This window comes from Priapulus caudatus, unplaced genomic scaffold (assembly GCF_000485595.1).
Source record: "Priapulus caudatus unplaced genomic scaffold, Priapulus_caudatus-5.0.1 Scaffold776, whole genome shotgun sequence".
Classification (NCBI taxonomy): domain Eukaryota; kingdom Metazoa; phylum Priapulida; class Priapulimorpha; order Priapulimorphida; family Priapulidae; genus Priapulus; species Priapulus caudatus.
In genome coordinates, this window is record NW_014577837.1 from 66,169 (window position 1) to 76,972 (window position 10,804).

The window sequence follows — 10,804 nt, forward strand, 5'->3', positions numbered from 1 at the left end:
ACGACGAGGAGAGGTGCCCAGCAGGAGAAGAAGCCGACGACGAGGAGAGGTGCCTGGCAGGAGAAGAAGCCGACGACGAGGAGAGGTGCCCAGCAGAAGAAGAAGCCGACGACGAGGAGAGGTGCCTGGCAGGAGAAGAAGCCGACGACGAGGAGAGGTGCCTGGCAGGAGAAGAAGCCGACGACGAGGAGAGGTGCCTGGCAGGAGAAGAAGCCGACGACGAGGAGAAGTACCCAGCAGGAGAAGAAGCCGACGACGAGGAGAGGTGCCTGGCAGGAGAAGAAGCCGACGACGAGGAGAGGTGCCCAGCAGGAGAAGAAGCCGACGACGAGGAGAGGTGCCCAGCAGGAGAAGAAGCCGACGACGAGGAGAAGTACCCAGCAGGAGAAGAAGCCGACGACGAGGAGAGGTGCCCAGCAGGAGAAGAAGCGGAGGAAGAAGAAGGAGAAGAAGAAGAGGAAGGGAGAAGAAGAAGAAGCCGAAGAGGAAGCGGGAGAAGAAGAAGAAGTCGAGGAACTAAGGAGGACCACAGCGGCTGTTGTGCTGTAACAGTTCCTAAACATTTCTGTGTAACGTGTTATAATTATATTATGTGTATCATTTAATGTGTATATAGCTTTCCGTAATATCGCGTGTGAGGGTTGTGCGGGTGCCAACGTTGAACTGTTATATTGTTTATTAAACTTTCCATTATCTGACGTTACCAAACATTTCCGTCTACAGCGTATGCGTGCGTGCCCTCACTAGCCCTATAGCTTCAACTCGTGACAGAGAGCGAACGCAGCGATGGGAGGGTGCTCTTGATTCGTTTGCCCCCGAGTTTAGCATCAGAACACCTGCTGTCAGGTGTCACTTGTCTCAATTGTGCAGGAATAATTCTTTTAATAGCCATATAGGCTAATAATAGTAGACGTATGTATGCGTCGTTGAAATTGAGAAATCGTATAACATTTATCTAAATGCTTTCTGTAAGAGGGCGAGGAAAACTGCAGGCACTAGCTCTCTTAGGGCAGGTTGGCGAATCGTGCCCTAACAGGCCGGGGTTCAACAACACCTAGCAAAAACTGAGAACAACGCAACTTTAAGCTATTTGTCTACAGAACAATTCTTTTTACTGGGACTCTTGTCGCATTCAGGATTCCATCGAGACTGTCGGAATCTCGGGCAACGTCACCTGGTTTGTAAATCGATAAGGTTTTCTTTAGCAAAATGGACTTCTTTAGCAAAATGTGACACAATGTCACCTGATTTCAAAATCCAATCAGATTGTGGAAGGCACGCTCGAACACGTGTAGATATTTTGACGATGATCAGTACGAGTATTAGTGCCATGAATATGTATATATACTATTCATCTACTAGGACTACCATTAACATATCTATAATCTATAGAGTACTCTATAGAGTCTAGATACGTTAGTGGTAGTCCTAGTATTAGTAATAGACTCTTTAAGCATAATGAGCCATGACATTACAAAAACATAAACAACAAACAACAATAACGTTACCTTACATTATATTAATCAGTATTCACGTGTATATATATACAGTCAAAACTGTATATATATTAAGGCTCACTCAAGGACAGCCCCAAATGTATTCTTTGTAGACAGTTGTCCGCTTTATAGGGGTTGCTTCACTGTTTTAACTACAGTCCGACCTCCTATATCCGGCCATCCGTTATCCGGAAATCTCTATTAACCGGCCGCGATCTCGCAGTGTATGTTCTCTGTTTTTCATTCATTTCCACCTAAAAATCTTGCTCAAAGCTCGCTCAAAACTCGCGCGATGTAGCAACCTTGCGTGCGTGCGTGCGCGCGTGCGTGCGTGCGTGCGTGCGTGTTGTCCGCTATGCTGCCGGTAAAATTTCTGTTTTATTTCATTATATTTCCATTTCATATTAACCATAACCTGTTTAATTGTAACCTAAGTTTGAGCATAACTCTCATATCCGGCCAAATCCCATATCCGGATGGGTGCCGGTCCCGACGTGGCCGGATAAAGGAGTTTGTGAATTTAATTTGGAGCAAATTAGATTTTACTATGTATGAGAAAATTGGTATCGCCCTGAATGTTTGTTGGAAGGTCTCAATAAAGGTCTGTGGTCGGACACTGAAAGACAATCAAGTTGCCCACATCTGGCATCGATCTGTTCAGAGAAATAAATGTCACTTGTACTTTTTTGCCCCCGGCAGGATGAAGAGATTAATAACCAGTCACAGCTAATCGAGCAACTGAGAGAGCAGATGGTCGACCAGGAGGAACTAATTGCTAACACACGGCGTGAGTTTGAGCTGCTGCAGTCGGAGTGCACGCGCATTCAACAAGAGAACGACTCCGCCAAGGAAGAGGTATATGCTCTTCTCACGATCGCGATGCCGATGGGCAATATGCACACTCATAGATTGCGCAGCATTTTTGGCTGGATAACATTAGCTAACATATGGCTTAGTATAATCATAGTTGCAATTGTAAGCATCGCATTGCTTATATTGCCACCTCTCAAGTTTTTACGAAATGTTTGCATGTTCGACAACAAAGCCTTGTCTTCCAGCTGTCTTTAATTGTAGAGCGAATATCAAAAGTACAGTCTTCTGTAAGTAAATAACCTGCTGTCAAGAAACCAATGTCATTACATGGCGTGTCACGTCGTTTGGTAGCCGAAAAGTATGACCTGCGATGAGCATGAACAGTCACTGTAAGATAAGCCTATAATCATTATCTCCATGTTACAGGTGAAAGAGGTGCTGCATGCCCAGGTGCAGTGGTGCCCCTTACAGCTAGGTAAGGAACAGAATGGTTATTATCGTGTCTCCGTGTTACAGGTGAAGGAGGTGCTGCAAGCGCTAGAGGAGCTAGCAATGAATTATGACCAGAAGTCAGTTGAGGTTGAAGGAAAGAACAAGGAGAACGAATCTTTGATGGAGGAAATCAACCAGAAGATGGTGAGTGTTGCAGCAGCAGCAGTTGCAGTACAGAGTCGTCGAGACGTTATCGTAACACTCATTTGCATAGATAGATGGACTTGACATGTTGAGATGTGGGTGAGATTCTCTCTTTTTCATTGCATGGCGTGATCAACGTAGTCATTGAGACACTTCTCAGATGCTCTGTTATTTCTGTTTTCATCGCTAGATGCGATCGATGCAGTGCCATCAATTGAGACATGTCTGAGGCATGTTTTTTTCATCATATAAAGTTTAGTGTTACATTTAGACATTGATGAATAACTGATCGAGTTGCAGTTATTATTATTATTATTATTAAATCTTTATTGCATGAATTCAGATACAAATACATGTACTGACGACAGTTTTTTTCATGGAGAAAAAATCTGACAAAAGCAATAGTGTTGAGTAGTTAAAATGATAAAATTTCTGACGAATACAGTACAATTACAATGCTATACAACATGAAGAAAAAATATATACTAAAAAAAAAACTTCAGCATATTCCAAGTTGCTATGTATTTGAGAAATGATTGAGACATCAACCTGTTGTTGAGACGTTACTGAAACAGAACTGTTTGCATTGCGTGATGCAATCAATACGCTGTTGAGACGTAACTGAAAACACACTGTTGTCATCGTGAGACTTAGTCGATGCACCAGTGAGATACAATTAAGATACAATTGATGTGTCATTGAAATGTGGCAGTGAGGCAATCGAGTCATCGTTGGGAAGTGACTGAGATGGTGTGTGTGTGTGTGTGTACATATTTTCGGCACAGGACACACTCAATCACCTGCAATCGGAGCTGCAGCAGATACGTGACAGCACGAACGTGCAGCGGCGACGCATTGGTGAGATGCTCGCCTCTCTCCTCAAGGACCTCTCTGATGTTGGAAGCTTGTTCGGCAAGGAGAAGGACGAGATGAAGGTGAGCCACCTCGCCTCCCTCGCCCCGTGAGCCTTACTCCAACCTCACTCCATCCTACCCATGCAGGTCTTAGAGCCATGCACTGCACAGTGATAAGATAACAGTACCAACCATGTTGTAACAGATAGATCATGCACCGGACTCTGTGCATGCCAACCAATCTGGTTATGAAGTGTAAAACTATTTGTAACTGTGTAATATTAAAGCAAGGATTTCACATGTTTTTACCAACCATTTTCATATTTGCTTGATCGATCTGATACTTACCGGTACTCCTTGCATAACACCAAGCATTATACCGCAGCGATGGCTCAATGATAGCGTGCTCGCCTCGCATGCGGAAGGTCGTGGGTTCAACCCCCGGCCGGGTCATACCAAAGACTTGAAAAATGGTACACACTGCTTCTCTGCTTAGCACTCAGCAAAAAGAGATAGAGTGTGGAAAACGATGTCATGAGTACACGTTATCAAGTGGAATGGTATACCTTTGACGTAAAACAAGCTACCTATATTGAAACCAAACGAACAAACGGCGAGAACGTTTGAGATTCAAAACGGTGGATTTGCGACCACTACAGGTGGTCGGATTCCCCGGACTCATGAGGTTAATTAAGCCTCTAATGAGTAGCAAAAAAGAAAAAAAAGAAAAAAAGTGTATATTGTAAGGCTATGTCAATAAAACTAGCGGGTCATTTTATCTCGCGAAATATATGTACGCTGACAGGTGAGACTGAATTTATCTAAATTCATTCATTTTTTAGCTCATCTGACGTAGTCAGATGCAGCTTGTAGAATCACATGATTGTGCGTGCGTTCGTCCGTCCATGCGTCCGTCAACAGTTGGGCACAAATCTTAACCGCTCAATGTACGGTCACGATATTCGGGACGTCGGGGTTGTGAGCTAATAGGAATATTGTGAAAAGGACTCAGGATGACAAATTTAGGGGTCAAGGGTCAAAGGTTAAGATGTGTAAACGGAGGGGGAATATTTCCCCCTTAACTTAAGGAATATAATAGGAGGAAATACGGAATTGCGGCACAAATCTTAACGGCTCGACCTATGCTCTTAATATTCGGTGTATAGTGTGATGGGCAGGAAACCCATCACCAGTGTGAAATTGGAGGTCACAGGTCAAAGGGCAGTGGGGGAAAGGTCAGATATCAGACATTTTCTGAGGACATGGTCTAACGGACGCAGCGAAAAACTTTTTGGTTTCAGCGCTGACCTACCATTTTTATCACTTTATTGAAAGGAGCATGAAATGTGCTTTCCACTGACGTGCGAAGAGTAAGTGTCTGGTAACCTTTTGACCCTCAAGAGGAGGGTTAAACATTGATTCCTGAACTGCCTCAATGATGTCACAGTGTTCTCATATTCATGGCACATCCATAATTTAGAAAGCCAATAAGCCTGGATAGCCGAACGCCTACAGCACAGGCGTCACGGCTCAAAGGTCGTTTGATCGAATCCCATCAGATTTTTTATCATTTACCTGTTTCCTGTATTTTTCTATCTTTATCCATTTAACTATTTTTTTTCCAATTAATGCAAATATTTACATCATTTATTTACAACAATTTAATAACAACAAATAATTTTTTACAACAATTAATTATTATTTTTTTAAATAGGGTTAGGGGTAGGGTCACAATGCAGCATAAAACAGGAGTTTCAGGCACGCGATTTGTATCAACCAATGGGATTTGGGAGGTATGCAGAATGCTGACGGTTGCTGAAAGGATGTGTACGCAACTGCGTATCTGCATATCTGCACCTAACAAAGGTGCCTCTACGCACGACTTAAATGTTACGTTTATAACCGTAGCAACAGACCTCAGATGAGCCCAGATGCTCTGCAGCTCTTGTTTTAATTATTTAAGAAATGGTACATAATAATAATGGTAATAGTAATAATAACGATGATGATGATGATGATGATGATGATGATGATGATAATAATAATAATGATGATGATGATGATGATGATGATAATAATAATAATAACAATCATGTCAACAAACGACGACAATAATAACACACCTTGCTTCCACACATGCATGCACAGATTCAGCTGGACCAGGATTGTAAGATAGACGAGGAATTTACCGTCGCGCGACTCTACGTCAGCAAGATGAAGTCGGAGGTGAAGACACTCGTGCATCGCTGCCAGCAGCTCGAGAACTTTCAGCTTGACAGCAACAAGAAGATCGACGACCGTGAGACTGAACTTGGTAACTGTCGTCTGCTCATCCAGCAGGTAAGTGTGGCAGTACCATCCATGCAGAAACTTTTTTATTTATTCAATTCGAATTTTATATTCATTTAAATAAATTTCGACATGAACTTGAGTATTTTTAGCTCATCTGACGTAGTCAGATGCAGCCTGTAGAATCGCATGATTGTCCGTGCGTCCGTCCGGCACGGCTTGTCCGTGCGTCAACAGTTGGGCAAAATCTTAACCGCTCGACGTAACGGTCACGATAATTAGGGACATCGGGGGGGGGGGGATCGTGAAAAGGACTCGGAATGACAAATTTGGGGGTCGAAGGGTTAAAGTCAAGATGTGTAAACAGAGGGGGAATATTTCCCCCTTAACTTAAGGTATAGGAGGAAATAACGGAATTGCGGCACAAATCTTAACGGCTCGACCTATGCTCTTAATATTCGGTGTATAGTGTGATGGGCAGGAACCCATCACCAGTGCGAAATTGGGGTCACAGGTCAAGGGCAGGGGGGAAAGGTCAGATATTAGACATTTTCTGAGGACATGGCATAATGGACAGAGTGGAAAACTTTTTTGTTTCAGCGCTGACCTACCATTTTTATCACTTTATTGAAAGGAGCATGAAATGTGCTTTCCACTGACGTGCGACGAGTAAGTGTCTGATAACCTTTTGACCCTCAAGAGGAGGGTTAAACATGGATTCTTGAACTGCCTCAATGATTTAACAGTGTTCTCATATTCATGGCACATCCATAATCTAGAAAGCCAATAAGCCTGGATAGCCGAACGGGTCAGCACCGGCGTCACGGCTCAAAGGTCCTTGGATCGAATCCCATCAGATTTTTTATTATTTACGTGTTTTTTCTGTATTTTTCTATCTTTATCCATTTAACTATTTTTTTCCAATTAACGCAAATGTTTACATAAATATTTAGATTTATTTACAACAATTTAATAACAACAAATAATGTTATTTATTATTATTATTATATTTTTTTAATAGGGTTAGGGTTAGGGTTAAAATACCCATAAAACAGGAGTTTCAGGCACGCGATTTGTGTCAACCAATGGGATTTGGGAGGTATGCCGAATGCAGAAGGTTGCTGAAATGATGTGTACGCAACTGCGTATCTGCATATCTGCGCCTAACAAAGGTGTCACTACGCACGACTTAAATATTACGTTTATAACCGTAGCAACAGACCTCAGATGAGCCCAGACGCTCTGCGGCTCTTGTTTTCATTTGGTTTAAGGATACACTCAAGCTTTTTCACAGGTATTTCTTTCTCTAAAGAAGAGTAGATGTTTATTGATCAATGAATTTAATCAATTACACGTTTTACTTATAGATATATCTCAATACTCAAGCACAGAAATTTCATGAAATTTTCAGTTCCTAATTATATGACAAACAATTTTGAATTTTTATGTAAAAATTGTATTTTGGATATTTCTCAATTACTACATAGAGTGTGAAGCAGAATTTAGGCCGCAAATAAGTTAAGCACAATTTCATATTAACAAAAAAATGGAATGCCAAATGGAAAGCTGCCTAAAATTTAAGTCGTATGTTTTGAGAGAACATTTATGCAAATAAAGAACCATAACTCATAAAAGACTGCACTCAATATCAAACCCTGATGCGTTTTTTTGTAGCACTGTGTTACTATTAAAACAAGTGTCAAATTAAATTATTCCAAGTTGTAATGACCGAAAAATATCCGTTTATACATGAATTAATGTGCATGGTTGGTTTGATTTCAGCATGAGTTGAAGACAAAGTCACTCTTGGAGACAATGAAGGATGTGGAGAACAAAAAGAGGCAACTGGAAGAGACTGTGGATACCCTGAACGAAGAAACTGCCCAGCTTAAACTACAGGGTATGGTGAAATCAAATGCAACAGAATTACGTGTCACTGTAGAAATTTCTTACATGTGTTCCCACTCATATCGGTCCATCTTTGTCTGCCATTGGAATGAGAATGCTGCCACTGAGTGGGGCTGTGGGCTTGCGTGCTTGCAGAGCGGCTGCACATCCTCGCAAAGGAGGAGAAGGAGAAGGAGGACAATATGAAGGAGCAGATGCAGCAGCAGCTGAGCGGTCAGCGCGAGAGCCACCACAAGCAGCTCGTTGCACTGCGCGAGGAGATCCAGAGCAAGGAGGCGATGATCTCACAGCTGAAGGAGTAAGCAGGGGCTGCTAGGGTGAAGTAGGTGTGGTTAGCATTGGTTGGAGTAATGTACAGGTAAAAAATAATGCAGAGCAAACGAGACCTAATCTACAGCCGAATGTGGTGGTGGGATGCTTACAGTTAGAATATAGTATTTGAGAGTGTTGTACTTGCAGCAAGCATTGCGATGGTGATCGATAACTCACTCATAGGTTGACATGCAAAGAATAGCCTGTGTCATAAAGCACAAAGTGGCCACCCTCACATGTATCAAAAGGTAGCCAGGACAAAAAACACCGGGTCATTAAGTAACAGAAGTTGGATTTGCAAAGATGGCAATGAATAAGCTCTTGTGTGTATTGTGTGTGTATAAGTGTATTGCAAAGTAAAATGTTTCGGCAGCATTATTCTCCTTAAATCTCTGATGATGAAATTCCATGCCCTGCTTGCTATTCTGAGCTAGTCTTAATGTACTCTGTAGGTAATACTATTGTATATTATAATATTCTCTCGTGCAGTCAAGTACAAAAGATGACTCTGGCCTATGAGAAGCTGATGGGAGATTACAAGAAGTTGAAGAGTGAGGAGACTGAGCAGGCGGCCAAGCTGTCTGAGCTCATGTGAGTAGCAATGCATACATAAGTGGGTACTCAACTGTGCATTTGAAACTGCCATGCATTATTACACGTTTAGGGGGAGGTATGTTTACCCAGACCAATGAATCCACTCATGGTAATACTTAAACTCTACATTGAGAAGATAAAGTGCTATGATATACATGTAGAGATAAATCATTCAACCTCACATGAGATTCATCAATAAGGCACAGCACCAGTTACTTTTACTAGATAAGGCCTTCTTTGAAATGAAAGCTGGTTCAGTTCTTAGGTGATTTCAGAGTCGACACACCGCCTCACAGGATTGCTAACCATAGTGATAATTATTGCTAACTATAACTGACTATCATTAATATGCGCGTACACACACGGACGCTCACCCGCACTCAAACACACACAGGCTGCACTCTGAAAAGTGGTAGCAGGCCAGGCAGGACCTGAAGTGTCCCAGTGGCAGCTATTGGTAACCATAACTGCTAACCATAACTGACTGTAATTGCTGCACACACACAGGCTGCAGTCTGACAAGCGCGAGCAGGCCAGGCAGGACTTGAAGGGACTTGAAGAGACCGTTGCTAAGGAGCTGCAGACACTGCACAACCTGAGGAAGCTCTTCGTTGCCGACCTGCAGGCACGGGTCAAGAAGGTGCGCCCTCTGCTGGCGTGGTGTGCGAGTCCCGCCGTGACTACCTAGTCGAGGGTGCTTAGATGCCGGGGTGACCTCTTTCTGATGAGATGGTCATGTATCTGGCCTGACGCCTTTGTGTGTAGATTACATGTGTTAATAGAGGCATAGATCTTCTACGTGTAGATTTGCTCATCTGTAACAAGGTGTGTGCCTGCACGTTTGTGGGTCTGTGATAAGTCACAAGGAGATTTGTCCTGCTTGTTTGTCTCATATTCGGAATTTTACACGTAGATGCCACAAACTGAAGAGTTGGAAGATGTTGGAGGCAGTTTGGCCCAGAGACAGAAGATAGCCTTCCTAGAGAATAATCTTGACCAGTTGACTAAGGTCCACAAGCAGGTACAACAACATAAGTTATTGGATTACAATTATACATTCTTAGATTCTATTTTTAGCTCATCTGACGAAGTCAGCTGCAGCTTGTAGAATCGCATGATTGTCCGTGCGTCCGTCCTTGCATCCGTGCGTCCGTTCGTCAACAGCTGGGCACAAATCTTAACTGCTCGACGTACGGTCACGATATTCGGGGCGTCGGGGGGGGGGGATCGTGAAAAGGACTCAGGATGACAAATTTGGGGGTCAAGGGTCAAAGTTCAAGATGTGTAAACAGAGGTGGAATATTTCCCCCTTAACTTAAGGTATAGGAGGAAATACGGAATTGCGGCACAAATCTGAACGGCTCCACCTATGCTCTTAATATTCGGTGTATAGTGTGATGGGCAGGAAACTCATCACCAGTGCGAAATTGGAGGTCACAGGTCAAAGGGCAGTGGGGGAAAGGTCAGATATCAGACATTTTCTGAGGACATGGCCTAATGGACAGAGTGAAAAACTTTTTTGTTTCAGTGCTGACCTACCATTTTTATCACTTTATTGAAAGGACCATGATATGTGCTTTCCACTGACGTGCGAAGAGTAAGTGTCTGATAACCTTTTGACCCTCAAGAGGAGGATTAAACATGGATTCCTTAACTGCCTCAATGACGTCACAGTGTTCTCATATTCATGGCACATCCATAATCTTGAAACCCAATAAGCCTGGATAGCCGAACGCATACAGCACGCGTACAGCACGGGCGTCACGACTCAAAGGGCGCTCGATCGAATCCCATCTGATTTTTTTATTATTTACCTGTTTTCTGTATTTTTTTAGCTCATCTGACATAGTCAGATGCAGCTTGTAGAATCGCATGATCGTCCGTCCGTCCGTCCGTCCGTCC

At 42.9% G+C, this 10,804-nt stretch overlaps 1 protein-coding gene across 1 annotated transcript in view; it reads left to right on the top strand.

The window, feature by feature from the left end:
- Positions 1 to 10,804, top strand: part of LOC106813455 (kinesin heavy chain-like) — a 42,952-nt gene that overhangs the window by 23,038 nt on the left and 9,110 nt on the right. The window contains exons 5-13 of the mRNA XM_014817587.1: positions 2,196 to 2,351; positions 2,826 to 2,945; positions 3,731 to 3,880; positions 5,948 to 6,139; positions 7,871 to 7,988; positions 8,132 to 8,294; positions 8,798 to 8,899; positions 9,410 to 9,542; positions 9,816 to 9,923. Of these exons, the coding sequence (XP_014673073.1) occupies positions 2,196 to 2,351; positions 2,826 to 2,945; positions 3,731 to 3,880; positions 5,948 to 6,139; positions 7,871 to 7,988; positions 8,132 to 8,294; positions 8,798 to 8,899; positions 9,410 to 9,542; positions 9,816 to 9,923 (1,242 nt within the window). The remainder of the gene's footprint in view (positions 1 to 2,195; positions 2,352 to 2,825; positions 2,946 to 3,730; positions 3,881 to 5,947; positions 6,140 to 7,870; positions 7,989 to 8,131; positions 8,295 to 8,797; positions 8,900 to 9,409; positions 9,543 to 9,815; positions 9,924 to 10,804) is intronic.